The sequence below is a fragment of the Taeniopygia guttata genome, chromosome 17 (genome assembly GCF_048771995.1).
Source record: "Taeniopygia guttata chromosome 17, bTaeGut7.mat, whole genome shotgun sequence".
Lineage (NCBI taxonomy): Eukaryota > Metazoa > Chordata > Aves > Passeriformes > Estrildidae > Taeniopygia > Taeniopygia guttata.
In genome coordinates this window covers 11,259,410-11,279,201 of record NC_133042.1, presented here as the reverse complement: position 1 = coordinate 11,279,201, position 19,792 = coordinate 11,259,410, and the positions used below count along the sequence as shown (strand labels likewise).

The following is a 19,792-nucleotide window of genomic DNA, read 5'->3' as shown; positions in this document are numbered from 1 at the left end:
GTGTTAACATCAAAGTTCAAGAGTTGAGCATGTAGACATGAGTAATACAAAGTAAAAGCCAGAAAATAAAAAGAGTTTACTTGTCTGCTTTATATATGTAAGAAAAATGTAATCAAATGAGAGGCAATGACTTTGTTTCAAGTCTCTAGTATGAAAAACCAAATCCTCACAAAAGCAAGAGAAAATGTGGCATGATTGAAAATGTGGTGGGTTGACTTTCATGGGCAGTCAGTACTCCCCATCCTTCACAGGACAAGGTGAAGAAATACGATACAAAACCTTTGTGGGCTGAGATAATTTTAAAAAGCAATGACTGTGTCCAAAAGCAAAAGAAATAAAAAGAAAAATTTATTGTCTACTTCCCATCAGCGGCAACAAAAAGACATGGCCTAACCCAAGCATTGTAGCCCATGCTTAGGAACATAAACACTTTAATAATAAATGCCTTGCTCCCACCTTTCTCTTAGCTTTTATTGATGAGTGTGTCATATGGTGTAGGATATCTCTTTGGGCAGCTTAAATCAGCTGTCCTGGCTATGTACCCTCCCAACCTCTTGCCCATCCCAGCCTACTGGCCTTTTTGGCAGGGGGTTGGGTTTGGAGAGATAGCCTTGATGCAGTGGGCACTGCTTAGCAGAAGCCTGGTAACTTATCAACACCTTTCCAGACACAGATTCAGAGAACAACACCATGATGGCTCCTGTGGGGAAGTCAACTTCCAAATGCATTTCTGTATGAAGAAAGTGTTCATTACGAACTACTTTTGAACTCATCTAATAAAAAAAATATCCTGTGAACTACTCCTTTATGCAGCAATTAATAATACTGAGTATTAAGCAGGGAAAGGAAAAGCACCTTCCTAAAGAAACTGAAGACCAGGTCAAATGTTTATCTGACTCTGGGAATAGCAATCACTATACAAGGACAAACAAGAGGTTCCCTATAAACAACTGGTCATTTGACAGCAGCCAACATGAAGAGCTGGGAGGCAGAGGAAAAACACATGGGATTTTTCTTCATTTTGTATTTAGCATTTTTCTTTCTCTCATTTACTTTGCCTTTCATTGGTGAGAAAAAAAGACATTTTTAATGCCAATTAAAACTGCATGTCAGATGTGGTCTGGACTCCTTGGGGTTTTTACATTCACACATGGTTTTACATAATGAGAGAAAATTGGCCACTCGGGTTCAAGAGATTAAAACGTAACAGCTTTTGAGATAATGGCTTATATAGCAGGAAGTACATTTCACATAGCCTGATGTTTGTTTAGTCTGGTCATAGCAATAAACAGCAGATTAGTTTTTGTCAACTTATGGATGGCGCTCTAGTTTTTCAGATGTTGCTAGAAGCTGTTGTTGCTACAAATCTTTTGTCCTCCTGCTGTCCACAATGAAATTGTCTCAAATATTTGTGATCACACAGAAACCTGAAGGAAGAATTTCCTGTGTTATTCACTGTGTTGGTTTTTTTTGTACTGCAAGAGGGCTCTTTTTTCTTCACTTATAAAATAATGATGAAAACACAAGCATTTTTTAAAAAAATCACACAATCTGACACCTGTTTCAACACTAGCAAACACTCTGTGACATCCGTTGAATTGGGACTGCTTTTATACAAGTCAGCAATCTTTCTTGTTGACTCATGCTACTGATGTACCTCTGGGTTTTCCCATATACTTCAATAGAGGATTTCTGTAATTAAAATTATTTCCTTACTCAAATTTTCAAATGATGTTTTATACCTGCAAGATCTTCTTTGGAGGAAACCAGTCGAGGAGAGCTGTTACCTGGCTCAATTCTTAAAGATAATCTGGAAAAACAAGTTTTTAGAGAAATTAACAAAAAAAATTTCTCAATAAAAGTTGAAAAAAATTGAAGAAGTAATTATTTTGGCAGTGCTAACTAGGATTTTTACTTTCTTGGAAGTGTAGTTATTTATTCAGTGATGTAACAAAACAATTATTTTTTGAAGTAAATCACTATCTGTCAGAACCAAGAAAGAAACTCTGAGGAAAGTCTATGAAAGCAGAAAGAGAAAACATTATTTAATCCTCCCTCTCAGTTCAAAAACGTAACTTCATCCAGCCTTTTGCCTTGGGAAAAAAAAAAACAAAAAACAAACCAACTCACAAAGTTAGTAATTTAGATACAAACCTAACATTTTATTCCCTCTAAACATGAAAGCAAATTTACTGTTACCATGTGCACACAGAAATAGCAATTGTGTTACTGTGACTTATAGAAAAGAAGCTCAATAGGACAAAGTGACCAACACTTAAAAGAAAGTAAATAGAAGAAAGTATTATATGCCATGCTGCCTCACCCCATGTGTTTTACTATGTGCTCACTCACTCTTGTGCTCAGCACTCCAACAAATCTCAATCTCCCAATGCACATCACTTCTGCCATTTCTCAAGTTGAGGCACTCTTAACTTGACATCCATGGGTCCTTTGCTCTGTACCAGTCTCACAAAAAGGTCTACATGAAGGACTACAATGTTAAGTAAATTTTAATGGAATAGGCATAAATCCAAGTGAAACAACTGCTGTCATTGCACAGCAGTGAACACACACAAAAGCTGGAAAGTTTCTAGTTGCAGCACCCTGCTGTGCACCCCAAGGAAAGGCTTTCTGACTTCAGATAAAAACATGCAAAGGGGTGGAGGGAGAAACCTATGACAGCATTTCAAACGGAATATATTCTGACAATGATATGTCATTCCTGAGCCACCTTCTCCTCTATTCCCCCTCTCCTCCAGAAGGCTGGAAAGAATCAAAAACATTCTTTATTTCCAAGAAGAGATACTAACAGTCAGTACAGTTTCAATCAGTCCTGGCTTGTTTGCCACCACCCAAATTCAATCTTGCAATTCCTCTGACACTCCATTTTCCATGGAACAGCACGAATTCCACACATGCACACACATGCCCAAACAAGACCCCTGAAGCCAGAATCGGTAGCCCCTGAGAGGCTTAATGTGATACTTTCAATAGATCAGTGCATACTTTGAAATCTGATGTCTTACCACTAACATGCATCATCCATATCCTCACACACCTAACAACATCCTTGCAGCTGAATGTTCAATGTCAATCACCAGCAGTACTTTAAATAAAAAAAACTACCTTGGTTCCAGCATGCCTAATAAACCACTCATAAGGCATAAAGATGCTCTATTTTGTGTTTGCCCCATGTATCATTAGAATTTCATCTCAGAAGACACTATATTCATCCAATATCACAGTACTGTTAGGATTTATTTTTTTTGTTTCAGGAATCCTTTTCAAAAAACAAATCTTTGTTTTACCATGGTAAGGAAGCCTAGTTTTAGTGCATGGTCTAAATGTTGACACATGAAATTTCAACATTCCAAAATTATACTGCAAGAGTTCAGCTAAGAGACAGGTCAGGATAAATCCCAGATACCAGTTTCAGAAACTGCCCACAAGAAACTTAAACTTCAAAACTGAGGAGTTAGTATTCATAATGGCTCAGTCTTGGGCACAGTCCTATTTAATATCATTGTTGATGATCTGGATGAGAAGATCGAGTGCATTCTCAGTAAGTTCATGGATGACAGTAAGTTGGGTGGGAGTGCTGATGTGCTGGAGGGTAGGAATGCTCTGCAGAAGGATCTGGACAGGCTGGATTGATGGGCTGAGATCAACGATGTGAGGTTCAACAAGATGCAGTGCTGGTTCCTGCAACTCAGTTACAACAACCCCATGCATTTCTACAGGACGGGAAAGAGTGGCTGGAGAGTGGTCCAGGAGAAAGGGACCTAGGGGTGCTGGTCAACAGCAGCTGAACGTGAGCTTGCATATGCCCATGTGGGCAAGAAGGCAAATGGCCTCCTGGCCTGTATCAAAAGCACTGTGGTCAGCAGGACTAGGGAAGTGATTGTCCCTCTGTACTGGTGAGGCCAAAACTTGAATCCTGGATTCAGCTCTGGGAACCTTACTGCAGGAAAGACATTGAGGCACCGGAGTGTGCCCAGAGAAGGGCAACAAAGCTGGGAAAGGACCTAAAGGATAAGGCATATGAGAAGCAGCTCAGGGAGCGGGTGGAGCTTAGCCTGGAGAAAAACAGGCACAGGGCGGACCTTCTCTGCAATTCCCTGACTGGAGGGTATAGCCAGCTGTGAGATCGGCCTCTTCTCTCAGGCAACCAGCAACAGGTCAAGATGGAATAGCCTCAGACTCTGCCAGGGGAGGTTCAGGTTGGACATCAGGAAGAATTTCTCCACAGAAAGGGTTATCAGGCATTTGGAATGGGTTGACCAGGGAGTGAGTAAAATCATCATCCCTGGAGCTGTTCAAGAAACAACTGGATGTGGCACTCAGTTTACCTAGCCTAGTTAATAAGGTGGTGATCGGTCAAAGGTTGAACTCAATGATCTTGTAGGTCTTTCCCAACCTTAGTGATTCCATGCTTCTATGATTCTATTTTGTGTCCTGTGGAGAGGCAGCCAAGCCACAATTACACCTACTGAACCATATGGCCACTGGTTCACTATGAATCTCAGACTAACAATGAAGGTTTTCTTCCACCCCACCTTTCACCACAATTCTTGGTGGAAAAGATCCAGCAAATATAGCTACCTGGGAGCTGATTGAAGATGAACTGCAACCAAGGTTCACTGCTACAAGTACTAATTTAAGTACTAATACTTACTATAAGTACTAAGCACCTGTCATTTAATACCTGTTCCCATAGGACTGGAACTAACATGGTACAGTTAGGACTTCTATAGCACCAGCACTGCTAGGAGTCAGTATAGCCTTTCAATTGCCGATCAATTTCTCTTGAATGTTTTCCCATAGCATCTTGCCTATCTGAACCTAAATGTGAACTGTTTTTCTATATTGCCCAATATGCTCTGAAGAACTAATTTATAGGCATAGGTAGCAGCCTGATTGTCCTGTCCTGTCCAGATAGATAATACTGTAATACAAATAAAAGTCTTCAAACCGGTTTCACTCAAAAAACAGCCATGAGAATACAAGGCCTGACCTAATGACACTAAAATGTCAGCAAAAAAATTTACAGGGATGGCTGCAAGGTATTTCTGGTTAGGAGTGGATGTGGCATTGAGACACAATGCTACATACTGCTAAAACTGAGCAGCTTCTGCAGAAAACAGTATCTGGGCTGACCAAGAAACATCTGTTATTTTTAGGACATGACATTGTTGTCAGGGGTTTTCTGGAGCATTCCTACTTGCTGACAAGCACAAACCTAAAGGAAGCAATTGGAATGGCACAAAAAAAAAAATGTAGAGAAAAGCTTTGTTTATATAAAGCGGCTGCCGTATTTTCCTTTCCAGTGTAATTGAGGTTCCCATTTGGCAAAATGTGTGTTGGGATTCTGCCAATACATTTTAGGACAACTATCTAAGCGTCTCTCCCTGACAGCCTGGTACTGAGATAGTTCTGTTCTTCATGCCAAAGGTGACACATACCTCTCTGCAGAGAGCACTAATGCTGTCCCTGGCTCAAAAAGAGCAGTCACTGCAAAGAAAAAGACAGAAGAGATTCTTACCCACTCTAAAAACTTAGTACTCTCGGCATTTTTAAAGCTTACAGTTTCTTCTGGCATGGGACCAGAAAATGATATGAAACTAGAAGGAAACTGAGAGGAAAATGTGAGATCAAATACTCAAAACAAAATCCAAAAACTTCTTACCAAGTGTAAATATGGAAGAGGAATGAGAGTTTTATTTAAGGGTAGATGTGATGAGTTTCGATGAATTAATAAAATTAATTTTTTTAAAAATTAAAGTTTTTTTCTGATTAAACAAACATGGTAGAAAAAGATCAAATTTCTCCATTGTATAAAAGCTGTAGCAACTTTCCTGTGGTAAGAATCAAATCTTTCCCTCTTTTTAATACCTTTTGTGACTTTAGTCCAGTTTTTCCTTGCCACAGTGAAGCCTGGAAAGTAAACCACTAAAACTTGATTGAATTAATCTCACAAATAACTAAATTAAAAAAAATAAATTAAATTATCTTTAAGATATATCAAATACCTTCAAGCATTATTAGCAAGGCTGCTACTAAAGCTACATTAATATTCAAATTTAAAATTTAATTACTTCAAGTTTTTACAAATATTATATGTTTACAGAAAATACTTGTTTAATTCATTTTTTCTGAAATAGTTCATAGTACAGTTCATGAAAAGTTCATAGTACAGTTCATGAAAGCTATTGTATACATGGTTTTAACACTGTTGCATCATCAGGAAACTCCATCTAAAAATCAAATTGAACAATATGAACAGTTTCTTTAATCCAATCCAGGGGATGTAAAGCCTCTACTAACTACAGCTCTTCGCCTTTACCAATGACTACTTAGTTTAATTTTTCTCTGTCTTCATAACCTTAATGAAGCACAGAAGTGTGTGCAAAATTAGTAAATAAAGACCATTTGTTAAATTTTAACACTGAGATTTAAATCTCAGACTACCCTTAACAGAAGTCCTGGACCACTTGACCTTTTCAAAGGCTGCGACCAAAATGAGCAAAATAACTGCTCATGGTCAATGTGCATCTCTTGCACAACGTGCCTGCGAGTGAAACATATACAATGTCACAAGACTGAGTAAAGGAAGAATTTACACATTATACCATAGTACTCTGGCAGGAATTCTAATTCCATGGCGCAGATAAGTTTTGCTATGAAAAGACTAAACACTTCCTTTTTTTTACCAAATTATTTTCCTAGAGAAACATCACTATTCTTAGTATCTGTGATCAACCAGACCCAAAAGCACAAACATCTCAAATCATCACCAAGCATAAGCTTTTAAGTGAAAGACCCAGTGCTCTTTCAGCTTCTTTTGTGGAAGTTTAGCCTAAGGAAGAGGACAAATTTTAGACATTTTATCTCTATTTGTAGTATGCTCTGATAATACTTTGCGAAGTTCCAAAAGAACACCTTATCTGAATGCTTTTACTTTTAGAACTGTTCTCTCAAGGAAAGCAAAGTTCCACATGAATTCATCTCAAGAATTCCTGTCAACAGATCTGGTCAAGGTACAGTCCTGCATGCGCTGCGGTTGGAGCCAGAGCTCAGAGGAACAGCTGGAGTTACCACCAACTCCAGCTATATTCAAAATTGAAAAGGCAAATTTGTCTGACTCATGTTATGCTAAAACATGGATTTTTGTCTCTGTTATGATGACACCTTTTTTTCCCATCTCAGTAGGAGGTTGCATCTGTATGCCAGCAGTGTCAGCAGTAATTGCAGCAAAATGTAAATGGTTGGTGCAGGTCACTCTTCACATGCATGTGTACGTGACTCCACACTGGTAATGCAGAGTCTTCTGATTACTGAATACGCCCATTTCTTTTCACAAACACTAACTGGTAGCCTTCACTTAATTAACTGATCAGGTTTCAACTTAAAATGATTTAATTATTTGTCTCACTAGTCCAAATAAGAAGAGGTTCCAGAATTCCATTACTCTGATATTTACAAACCACATTTCAACATTTAGCTTCTAAAAATTTTCTATGTGATTTATCCTTGTGATATCATTACAATTTCATTTAAATTTCTTTCTACCCTCCCCATTTTCTTCCAGCTGTGTTTATACACAGGGATTCTCTTACCTAAACTTTTTCTTTTTCAGGTAAAAGCCCAACCTAGTTCTTTACATCTGGGGTAACATGATAGATTTTATTCATCTGATTGCACCAACATTTATTTAAACTCTCAAGCATGCAAGCACGGATGGCCAGAACAGCATATAATGTTCCATGTAAGCTCTCACCAAGTCCTTCTGAAGCAGTATAAACAATTCTGTTTTTTCACAGAAACACTATATTTGATAGGCAGTAGGGATGAATAGTCCTTTCATGGTTGTATCTCACTTGTGACTGCTATCTACTGATCAACACCATAAACTAATGTTAGAATAATTATATAACATTCTGGGGTTTGTGGCACTATCATTTTAGTCATCAGATTCTTTCTTTGCGATATTCTATTTCAATAAACCCTTATATCACTGTTTTATTAGCATACGGACTAAGTACACATAAATCCTGAGACGAAATTCTTAACTGAAGTGTTTAACAAAACTGGTAACAAGACAGGTTTTAAGGAAGTTCATTACCAACCCTGCTCTCTAAAACATATGCTAAAATATTTTATACTATTTATACTATTTTATGCTTCATTGTATGACTGAACATATGTTTGCTTTGAATACTTCAAATTCTGCTCACCTAAATAGTTACTCTATTTGTTAATAGCTAATTGTATAGCATTGCATCTAGCTTGGTTGCGCTATTTAAAACCTTGGTTCCTTAGCCTATGACTTAATTTGCTAGTTCTCTCAGAATTACTGGCGAGGGAATATCACTTCTTTTAACTAGAGCACATTCACATAGTGACCAATGTGGTCTCTGGTGTCTGTGTCAAACCTCTGTGTGGCTTAACTCTTCTCCAGGTCTTCTGTAAACATTGTTTTAACATGCTTAAACCCCCGAAACTTAAACCCCTAAATCGTAAGTATTAACTTATTAAAATAATAACTTGAAATTGGTAGATGTTCTTAATGTATTATTCATAATACTATATGACTTTAGTGTTACTGAACAAAATTCCCAGAACACAATCATCATGTAATAGAATAAAGACTAGATTTTCATCCACCCTAAACTGTTACTTTTCACTAGCATATTTCACTTTGTAAATTTGCTTATAGTCATAAAGAAAGACAGTCATTCTGAATTTAACTTAGCAGAAACACCCTAAAACCAAGGGCCAAGGGCTTTTTGCTCAGCTCTTAATAAAACTAATGACTAAGTAATCTTTCTGTTACATTTCCCAATGCTTGAAGAAAAGAACAGTACGTACTTGTAATTGTCATCTTCTACAAACTTCTGAAGTTCTTCAATGTAACGGACAGACTTCAAATACTTTTGCACATGGGGAAGTGTTGTGAGATGATCTGTAGGGTGTTCAAACAAACAAACAAAAACCATTAACATTTATGTCATCCATAATTATAATTTTTTCAGGTGTTTTTTTCCTGGTTCTTAGGATACTTTCATAGAAACAGAATTTGAACCTCCCGAAAAAATAAATTGGGCAGAAATACTACTTTGACTCTAAAAAATTGTTAAAGACTTGACTGAGCAAAAGTGATGCTTTCAGTTTTTAAAGAAAATACAAATGCATTTCATCAACATGAAAGCTGGTGGATTTTATTGAATGATATCTCACTGGTGGAAAAATATTATCTGCTGCAAAACTGCTTGAATTTTTTGTTCATTGTTCTGGGGAAAACCGAAGACTGTAGCTATAGGTATTAGTGGTTCTCATCTGTCCAAGAACTGAGGAGACTTAAAAGTTATTAAAGAAGTAATTAATAATTACAATGCTGAATATCAAGAATGAAAGACAGTAAGTTCAGAATGACAGAAAAACCTCTTGACACATGGTTCATGGATAGGAACATGCCTTGTAGCACCTAACTTAAGTTTTGCTCTCTGGTAAAGGTAACTCTTTTAAAGGCATCTGTTATCCCAGAATATTTTTCAAGGCTGTATTTTAATTTTCATCTTAGTTTTAACAAAGGACTCAAAATTAATACATAGCACTGCAGCAAGCTACCAAAACTGTAAAAAGGAAAGGCGTCAATGAAATAAGGAGGTTTCTTTATCATCCAAAGCATTCAGAGACAATATGAAACTCACAATAAGAAAATGGCACCTGAATAATTCTGTTCAGAATCATACGTTATTATCCCTAGTTCCTACCTTTAAATACTTTGAAATACCGAAGTTGACATAAAAGGCTGGATACTTAAGCATACACAGCTAACATCTGACCTTGCTTTTTCACAATCTAACAATCCTTTTTCTTTAAGCTCTCCAAAACTGGAGCTTTTAAATTTTCTGAATTTTATTGTTTAGGTGCACTCAAGGCTTTTCAGCTTGTTACATGTTTAAGCAATGAAAAGTCATGCTAAGTCACCAAGAGTACACTGAGTATTCACTAAGATACCAAAACCAGCACATTTCTTGATATACAGCTTCACTAGCAGGCTAGAACTGCAGAAATTATTTTTAGAGTAAAATTCTGTTAACAAAAAGAAACAATTCCGTGTTTACCTGACTTCATCCAGGAGCAACATAAGTGCAAAAACTTTGCACATTCAACAACTGTAGTGGTAGACTGAAATATTTGTATTTCATTTTGTAAATATATCACCAGGATGCTAACAACAAATGATAACCAAATGAGCACATTCCACACTCTAGATATTGTATCTGCTACAAAGTAAAGGGAAGATATTAAGATAATTCTTTCTGATTGCCCCTGGTGGAAACAGTATATAAGTCAAATGCAACAGCTGCACTTGAAAGTATGTCATTTGTACCCCACATCTAACAGTAAACTCTACACAACCTCTGTTATAGCTCTTACAATTCAGAATACATGCTTATGTGCCCAATTTACTGGTAAGACTGAAGCTACACAGAAGTGGAAGCTACATCACTTACTAGTGTTCAACTCTACCATCATTAGCCTCTTGTGTTCCCTCAGGACAAAATCTGCTTGCACAATTTCGCACTAAAGAAATTTTAGTTAAGGCTTGATAGGTATAACAAAATTTACCAACCATAGTTGCAGGATACTTGCAGATCAGCTATTATTCGGAGAATATTGTTCATTTGATTGGATCTTTGTTCATTCTCCATTATGCTGTCTGAAGCAGGATATGCAGAATCTATGTAGATTAAATCCAAGAGATAAATTCCTGAAACAAACAAATCAATCAACCAGTTGATCTAGTGTTTCAAACAGAAACAGTTGCATATTTTTTAATGAATATAGCAGCCAGAAGCTGTTTATCCCTGCTGTGCTCTGGGCCCATTAAACAAAGGAGAGATTGGGATTTGCATTTTGAAAATTTCCATACTTACTGCTTGAGTTCTATGACACCCCTTAAAAAGACAGAAAAACTTTTTTGCACTTAGGCTACTGCCTACTATGAGCAATTTGCAGGACCATAAAAAGGACACTAAAAAAAGAGTGAGAGCTGCCCCAGCCAGTGGTGCTGACAGTGGGGGGACACAAAGCTGCTGGCTCCCATGACCAGAGACCACTGCAATACTTCCTTTGTCTGCCACCAGTGTGCAAGATCTCCATTAACTTTTCTGCCCTGAGACTTAGGAATACTTCATGGAAATCCATTGCAAGACTTTTTCTCACTCAAGCTGAGCTCACCATATACCTGTTTCTTCAGATCTCTACTATCTTGACCAGTACATTGCTCATTGGATCACACTGTGCTAGGTCCAGCATTGGCCAGGTTGCAATACCTAATTTTTTGGGGGTTTTACCTTATTTATTCATGCATTCTGAAGAAGCCTTACACTGCTTAGGGAGGAATGAATGAAGAAATCATATGACCTGTTATTGAAAACTGAAGAGACAGACAAAGAGGCGACAACAAGCTAATACAAATTCAGTTTGTTATGAACTGTTTCATGCTTTGCCTGGAAACCATAAGGCCATAACTGTCTCTCAAGTCCCCAGCAATCTGTGAATTTGGACTATGAAAAAACCATGTATATCCATTAGACCCACTGACATGATAAACAGGAGAGTGCTCCAGAGACCAAAGGTAATTTAATAATCCCACCAAAACTGAAAGGGATGTTTAGACCTTGTAAATGAGTGGAATAGAGCTGGATTAACCACTGAACAACATATAAATCATGGGAATTTCCAGTCATGCTGGAGTTAAAACAAAGAAAAAAGATGCTAAGCAATCAGGTCAAGTTTTATAGTCTAGTTTAACTTTCTGCAATGACACAGATCAGTCATTCAAAAATTTTCATCGCATATTAAAAATCCTCTCTCAAAGAAATACATCCCATATATATATATATATATATATATGAGATATATATATTATTTTTAATATATAGTAATATTGATATAATTTTTATATCTCTCATAAATATGAGTACAGTTTATAAATCAGAGGTTCATATAACTCAGACTACCTTAACAGTTTTATCTTAACAGTAACCTGAGGTATTTATTGCCTTCTCCCAAAAAGTATCTTCTAAAAACCATTCTCTACTTATCTTAATTTCTCTATCTACACATTTCTACCTCTAGAAAGACAGAATGATGTATCATCAAAAGTTATGAGTGTTTTGAATGATTGTTCTATTTGCTCTCTTTTCTTAAAACAACACGAAAGAAAAAACACTCTGTTTTTGTAATTTATATCAGTAACTGGCAGTTCTGAATCTACTGAGTAAGCATGCCTATGTGATTCTACTTCTCTCAGCTACTGTAATTTCCCAAGCCAAAGGATGAGTTTAAAAGAAGAGGGAGTAATTGGGGTTTGCTTTCCTAGATTATCAAAATATATACAAAAGCAGAGAGGTAAAAGAAAAAAAAAGTATGACTTTATGTGATTAGAAGAATTTTCTACAAGTTTGTCAAGGGCAGCAATACCTGCTCTTTGTCCCTTTTCACTCTTGTGAAGATAAGCTATTAATCATACCAGTTTATTATATTTCATACTAAGTTTCACATAGCATACTAAAGAAATACAAACAGCACTTTTGTTCTGCTTTGTTTCCTGTTTTTTCAGGGCGAAAAACAAACCAAATTATTATTTTCACCTTTTCTGAACTTTATCTGAACAGGGGTTTCAACCACACTGGGAAACTGTTTCAGCCATCATCCCACACACTCGAGAGATCCTAACACCTACACAAGGCCAGCACAGACCACGCACCTTACACCTCAGATTTAGGGAAGAACTCCCAATTTCCCTAGTATTAGAGTGGCTTTGTAGCAGTTTAGTGTTGAGCAAATCCTGAGTCCCCAAGTTTTTGCAATGGCCTAGAGATCCTACCTAGACTGAGCAGCACTTCACTGTGCCCTCTTGTCAAGTGGCACATCAAAACCTAGTTAGTTATGACTATAAAATTTCCTTTGCTCATAGCCTCTACACTGCAACATGCATTATGGCAGTCTGGGTCAAGGCCACTTTCCAGCTATTTTGAGCAAGTCTGCAGCATTTCTCATTGACACTAAAGGTATAAACACACTTCTGCTCTGCAGCAGTGGTTGTAAGCATTTTTTCAGGACAAAGAATTTATTTTCCAGGACAACATACTGATGAGGACTAACAAGGTATACAAACACCAAAAAAGATGAAAGGTGTTAGCCTTGGCCCTGAAAATTCTGAATAGAATTGTAAGAAAATAGGCTTTTGGTAGGTAGTGGGGTGCAGGAAGAAAAAACCCAAACTGACAGATGTCAAAAAAATTAAACTTAATGTAGTTATAAAAGAACACATTTTTTGTAATTACACAGCAAGTTACCCCTTTCTCATATTGTTCCTCCCCCTCTCTTCCTTCAAAGCAAGAAGGATAATTAGGTTTTATGATTTTTTTTTAATCTTGGCAGTGATATTTCAAACTCTTCTATATATATGATGTGATAGTAGGTATAGATAAGAATCAGTTCATTTTGCATAGAGGAATGACAAAATTATTCCCTTCAGCAAAAGACTTCAAGACCCGTTTCTCAAAGGAAAGCCTCAGGGCTGCCCCATGCCAAAGCAAACACACAGCACTAGCTTTTCAAACTTTGGCTCACATTTGTGCTACTGTGCACTGAAAAAAGCTAGGATGTGAGGCCACCGGGATATTTTCCAGAGGGTGAGCTCATGGGCAGCTTCTTCCACAGGCAAGTATCATTTTCCAGTGATACTCACTTTTCTCCACTGCCACCAGAACTAATTTTGCAGCTGTTGGATATTGTATGCAGACAACAGTGTTCATTAGTTTATGGTCCCATGGAAGTAACAACACATGCTAAGGAAAAATATGGCCAAATAATCCAGGACTACATTTATTAATGAAAATCACTCTGTGTAAAGGGGACAAATTATTTTTTAGTTGCTAAAAGAAAACCAAACCTGTAGTACCAAGCTTTTAAACCTCTACTGCAGAGTTCAAACAAAGAAGTAATATTAGTAACAGTTTAAAGACAAGAAAACATTAATACAGCAAAATAGTGACTTTCAAATGTAGCAGTCAACACCACCCAGATAGCACATTTTGAGTCCTCCATCCACCAATTTTCAAGGCTAAATTTTACTGAAAAATATATTTGTGGAGAACTGAAGTGTTCAGCAGGATGCAAACCTGTCTGTATACTTGTGTCTTGATTTACAGTTAAGCTTCTCCTATTATTTTCTTTATTCAATACTCAAGGCTTCTGAGAAAGGAGCACTGAGGCAGATAATAAATAAGCATACTTTGTAGTTGATGGGTAACAAAGAAGTCTTAAGAAAAATACTCCCAAGCCTTTGAAAAATCAGTGGTTATTCAGCTTCACTCAGTTCTGAAGAACCTGAAGTGGAGCATGTAAGCTTTAAAATGCTCATGAACAACTACGGTGTGCAATTTGCTCCTCATTAAGAAAGACTGACATAACACGCTATGAAAGACAAAACACTTTCAGTTGAGTAAATCACATGTACAAATTTATACTAATGAGAAAAGCTGGGCAGGTATTAAACAGCAGTAATAGAAACAAAGAGAGCCTGGGTTCAAGTTTTCTGTTCTGCCACAAATTTCTTTTACCTGAGCAGCACCATTTATTCTTAACAATTCAGAATTTGGGAGGTTTATGACAACTTGCAGGCACAATGTGCAAACCAAAACCTACTGCACCTAGAATTGTTTCACAAATACACACTGTTGCAAAACTGATCATAAAAAAATTTGTGTAGATAAAGACTGAAAACTTGCATCATTATCAACTGCGTCTTTTTTACTTTTTACTTTTTTAAACTTTTTTTTATAATGACCATAAAACTATAGTGAAAAATAGTAGGGCTAACAACCCAAAAATTAGGTGGTTAAACCACACCACTACTGCATACTTGATATATACTTTCATGCATAGTGGTCTGTTAGGGGTCTGTGCAATTCTGCAAATGCAAGTAAGCTAGGAAATAGCTGATGTATGATATTTTTGTCAATCAGACATTCCCTACCTTGCAACAAAAAATAATTAGCTGATATAGAAGTATTTCACACAAGCCTGAGGACTTCAATTTATTATTCTTAGGTAACATTTTGATCAAGTACTGTAATAACCTATCACAGTTATTTGATAAATTTTACTATTACTGTGAAAACCACAAACCCACACTGTAAAAGGAGGTAAAAAAAAAAAGTTAGATGTTTTAATGAAGAATTTAGTTCCCTACTTACAATCATGTACACTTCCAAAGATATTCACAGCCCCTGAATGCACATATGCTGCTGTGTAACACAGATGTCTGGGCACAGAGCATTCCTTCAGTACAGGAAGCAGTCTCCAAGACACGCAGTAAGTGGCACACATAACAGAACAGAACCTATGGAAAGTAATTCTTTTCCATTTTTGCTCCTCACTAATTGAATAATGACACTGGTTTGATAGGAGGGCCAGAAGAGACAAGGATATATTTCCAATTTGTAGTCAACTATATTTATGAAAGCATTTTCCTACATACAGTAGTGTGGTTGTATCACACTAAACAAAGCAGAGGACAGAGGGACAGTAACTTATCAATTAACTATGTGGTACAAAGTCCAAACTACTACAGTCAGCAGTTTGTAAAACCAAAGACACCATTGTTAGGAGATTAGATCATAGGCAAAAAAAGCCAACTGTTTTGTGGTATTGCTGGTTTCAAGAAGACTGGATATTTTCCAAGGATTAAGGGCTGGAAAAATTTTCTACAAAACCAAATGTATATACTGGTTAACCCTGGTAGAATTTGGAATACTCTAAAAAAATCTGAAGACAAACCTTTGCTAAGGCAACACCATGTGATTTGTAACATACAGATATGTATTAATCATAAAATGTCTCAAGAGAGACTTTACACATTTACTACATGGCCCCATGGATGGCCATCAAAGTGATTACAAGATTGGAAAGCTTGCCATAGGCAAAAAGGCTAAAGGAATTTGGGTTTGTTCAGCTTAGAGAAGTGAAGGGGCAGGAAGGGAACCTAACTGCTCTTCCAGTACACACAGAGCAGGCACAGGGAAGATGGAAATACTCTCTCCAGAGTGATAGCAACAGGTCAAGAAAAGATGGGGGAGCATTCTATCTGCATATGAGCAAATTTCTTCTCTGCGGATACACTTAAATATTGAAGTAGGTTTCCCAGAGGAGGATGGCAATTTTCCTTGCAGGAAATACTCAAGATATGGCTTGACTGGACACTGGGTAACCTAATTTATGGCCCTGCTTTCCCCAGAAGGTAGACCAGCTATTCTCCCGGGGTCTCTTCAAGCCACAACTCTACTGTTCTATGACAAGTTTGAAAAATGTGCTAGCCTATACCTGCATATCTATTGTTGAAGGGGAGTTTGAAGTACAGCAGTTATATGGACTAAGTTGCTGCAGCAGAAAGGCTCTGTATGTACAAGCAGAAAATGGACCCTGATTTTTAACCATGAATAAAACTAGTACTTCAAGCAATCTCTTTTATCATGTGCTACAAGCAAAATTTACCTTATAAAAATGTAGAGCTATAGAAGGAACCTTATTTTGGGTCATTCTGTCTCAGCAACATCAACTAACAAAATTAAATTTTGTTGTTGATCCCATGGTCTTTCCTGAGTAATCTCACCCTATTCAACACCAGGAATTAATCATCCCACATTTGCCACCACAGAAATGAAGTCTAATATAGAAAAACATATCAATAAGTGCAGCAAAACCCAAGGAACTTTCAAACTGTGAACCAGTTTGTGAAAGAAAATGTTACCAAGAACTCAGCCGGAATTACATTCAAGAAGCTGTACCACGAATCATCTCTGACTGGTGCAAATCATTTTGTTATCCACTGAAAAGGCTAAAAATTTCTGAAGCTGTCTGGAGCTTTCTACCAAAGCTTTCCCCCTGAACAAATCAGATTTTCTCCACCATTCTGTCAAATTTTTTTTCATTTTCCCCCAAAACCCAGCTATTTCCTAGTACTTTTCCCATGAATCAGGAAAAATATATTACTAGAAGATTAAATGCTTTAAGAGTGATGCATTTTAACATTTTTAAACATATGCTATCCAATGTCAGAAAGCAGAAAATGCTTTGAAAAAGACTATAGGAAAAAGGCAAAGGTACAATAGCTGTTTTCCAGATGTTGCTTCCTGTCAGCAGCAAGTGGTGGTTAGGGACTTCCTGAGACAGATCTTACATAAACACTTTCGGGTTTAAGTCTGGGTGGTAATTTTTCTTTACATTGTTTTTTCTCTGGATCCATCCTTTTTTTCTTCTTTTTCCTCCTATTCCTGAAAAACCACTTTTCCTTTTTTAACTTTTGGGTTTGAAAGATCTTGTGGCAAATTAATCTGGCAATTCAACTGCACTCTTTCTGGAAAAACAATCTGTTTGATTTCTCAAAGTTTACCTTTTTAAGATTGGCACCTCCTTATCTCTTTAAGCTTACCTTGAATTTCTGATCACTGACTTGAAGTTAATTTCTATGTCCAGATGTTTTATAGTATTTTCACTCATTCTCAAAGCCAAGTCTTTCAAACCACTCCTTGCCAACTGCATTACCCTGCTGAAGAGAACTGTCACACTTCATAGTCAGAAATAACTGGATGTTAGTACCTTTCTGCTAGAAGGATGTTTCATTCTCTAACCATAGACTTTAATACAAGCTGATCACCAAGATTGTCAGGATGTATGACAAATCGTCTATGAAATCTTTTGCAAATCACATCATTCAGCCTAAAGCCTCTAAAAGAAAACAGTGAACTGCACTTCACAGCATTACAAATCAAAAGAAAAGGTATGCCCATTTGGTCCAAGCAGAATGCCGACACAAAGGCAAATCCCATTTTCTCTCTTCAGTCTTTCCCAAGGAGCAAACACCTAATGTTATCCTAACAATTAATTTATGCTACAAACCCCCGGCACATTCAAATAAAAGGTACTTGTCGTCTGTCAAGTCAGCACAACTTCTCTTTTTCCCTGTAGACTAAACTCCAGCAGGTTGAAGAAATAAGCTTTGTCATATGCTCTTTGGAACAACCTATACACAAAAGCTTAAAGGTTATTTAGACAGCTTTTTAGAGACCAAAAAGCACTCAGTACTTAACGAAAAGGCTGATCTGTGTAAAAACTTATTTCTTGTTCAGCAAAGAGGACAGTCAAAGAAACAGAGTTAGGCTAATTGTGATTTTTCAAATATATTATTTGTAACAAAATTACCTGTAAGAGAATGCTAATGACTAAAAAATACATCACAAGAGAAGTCTCTAGGCTCCTTCACTGAGTAAAAATTTTAGGCATTTAACTGCATTTGTTTAAGTGCCCTAAAATCAATGGACCTAAACTATATGTTGAAGAGCTTAAAAGTGGTTATGGATACTTGATAAAAATGGGCTTAAATCAACAACCTCATCCTCAGGAAATAGTTTTTTTTCAAGAACCTTGGTGCTGCAGGGCACAACTTCAAGTTAGAAACCTGTATTTTCCTACAAAAACAAAGAATCTAAAACTGTTAATTTTAAAATTAAAACAAAACACTCCACCCAAGCGGTAATCTAGCTAGAGAGTCACCTATCTAGCTCTGCAAGTTAGGAACTGGAGAAACTGATTAGGAAACGACAACAGGAAACAAGCACTCTAATATCCTGACAAACACTCATGGCAACCACTCCCTTCGTTCTTCCTGTTCCCACTTCCCTCCCTTGAGCAGCTTTGTCTATGCCAGGCTGAAAAAGCACCTTGGGAAGGAAGGAGTGTAAATCATACATATACTGAAAGCTTAATGGGAATATTGCTACATCTGTCAAAAATTAACAGAATTACCACTTTCTGGTTCTATTAAAGCCAGCTTTTTCAGTATAAAACTGGTACATTGGAAAAGCTTTGGACTGCTTTAATCCCAAGCATCCAGACTATGCTCCTAACTAGCACTGAAATGGCCACTCCAGTCAGTGGTCCTCTCTCTTTAGAATAGAAAGCAATAAGCTTCTGAGTTAAAATAGAAAAGAATTAACATAACAATATGTAAGGAAGTTTGAATGAATCACAGGCCATACATGAAAAGTACAAAAAACTTTAAAAGCCTAAGGCACATTGAATTGATATTGTAATATAGTTAGATGTGGGATTTTTTTCTGACATTCACTTTTATGATGGAAGTAGTTTGCCGTTATAACAACAACTGTATGTTCATGTTTTAACTTGAACAGAACTGGTTTTAATACAGTGTCTTTAAACCTCTTTATTTGTCCTCTGGTTAACTCAAGCGCCCTCATATTGGTTTCCTCCAATTCTACAAAACCAAAATACCTTTAAAACTGACTGACAAATTGCAAACAAGCCCATTATTACAATATGATAGAGCTTTCTTATGATGTCAATGATATACAGTGACTGAAACAACCATTTGGTTTCCTAAACTGTAATAAAAAAAAAAAAAGTTGCAAAATTTCACTTTTAATTTTGCTAATTTCTTTGCAGGATTCCCAGCAAGTTATAAAGGCAGATTTTAAATTCATTCATTGGACAAATCTTTTTTTAAACCCAGAGCTAATAGCTAATAACCAAAAACATTCTACACACTGAGAGTTCTATAATAGCAAATTTTTAGACGTTCTAGGAAAATTGCAGGAATTCCCATCATTCAAATGAGAAGTGGGCTTTAGATTAGGGGGACAAGTATGAAGAATCAGTCAAAATGCACAGAGGTTCAGCCAAATAATGAATTCTC

The 19,792-nt window shown here is 36.8% G+C and overlaps 1 protein-coding gene across 7 annotated transcripts in view; it reads right to left on the bottom strand.

Annotated features, from left to right (window-relative positions):
- Positions 1-19,792, bottom strand: part of RALGPS1 (Ral GEF with PH domain and SH3 binding motif 1) — a 78,015-nt gene that overhangs the window by 23,867 nt on the left and 34,356 nt on the right. For all 7 annotated transcript variants that reach the window (XR_012058493.1, XR_012058491.1, XR_012058492.1 and 4 more), the window contains exons 11-13: positions 10,640-10,777; positions 8,869-8,962; positions 1,743-1,810 (exon numbers count right to left, since the gene is read on the bottom strand). Coding sequence is in view for 4 of the 7 variants with exons in the window: in XM_030286394.4 (XP_030142254.1) it covers positions 1,743-1,810; positions 8,869-8,962; positions 10,640-10,777 (300 nt within the window). In the remaining 3 variants the exon portion in view is untranslated. The remainder of the gene's footprint in view (positions 1-1,742; positions 1,811-8,868; positions 8,963-10,639; positions 10,778-19,792) is intronic.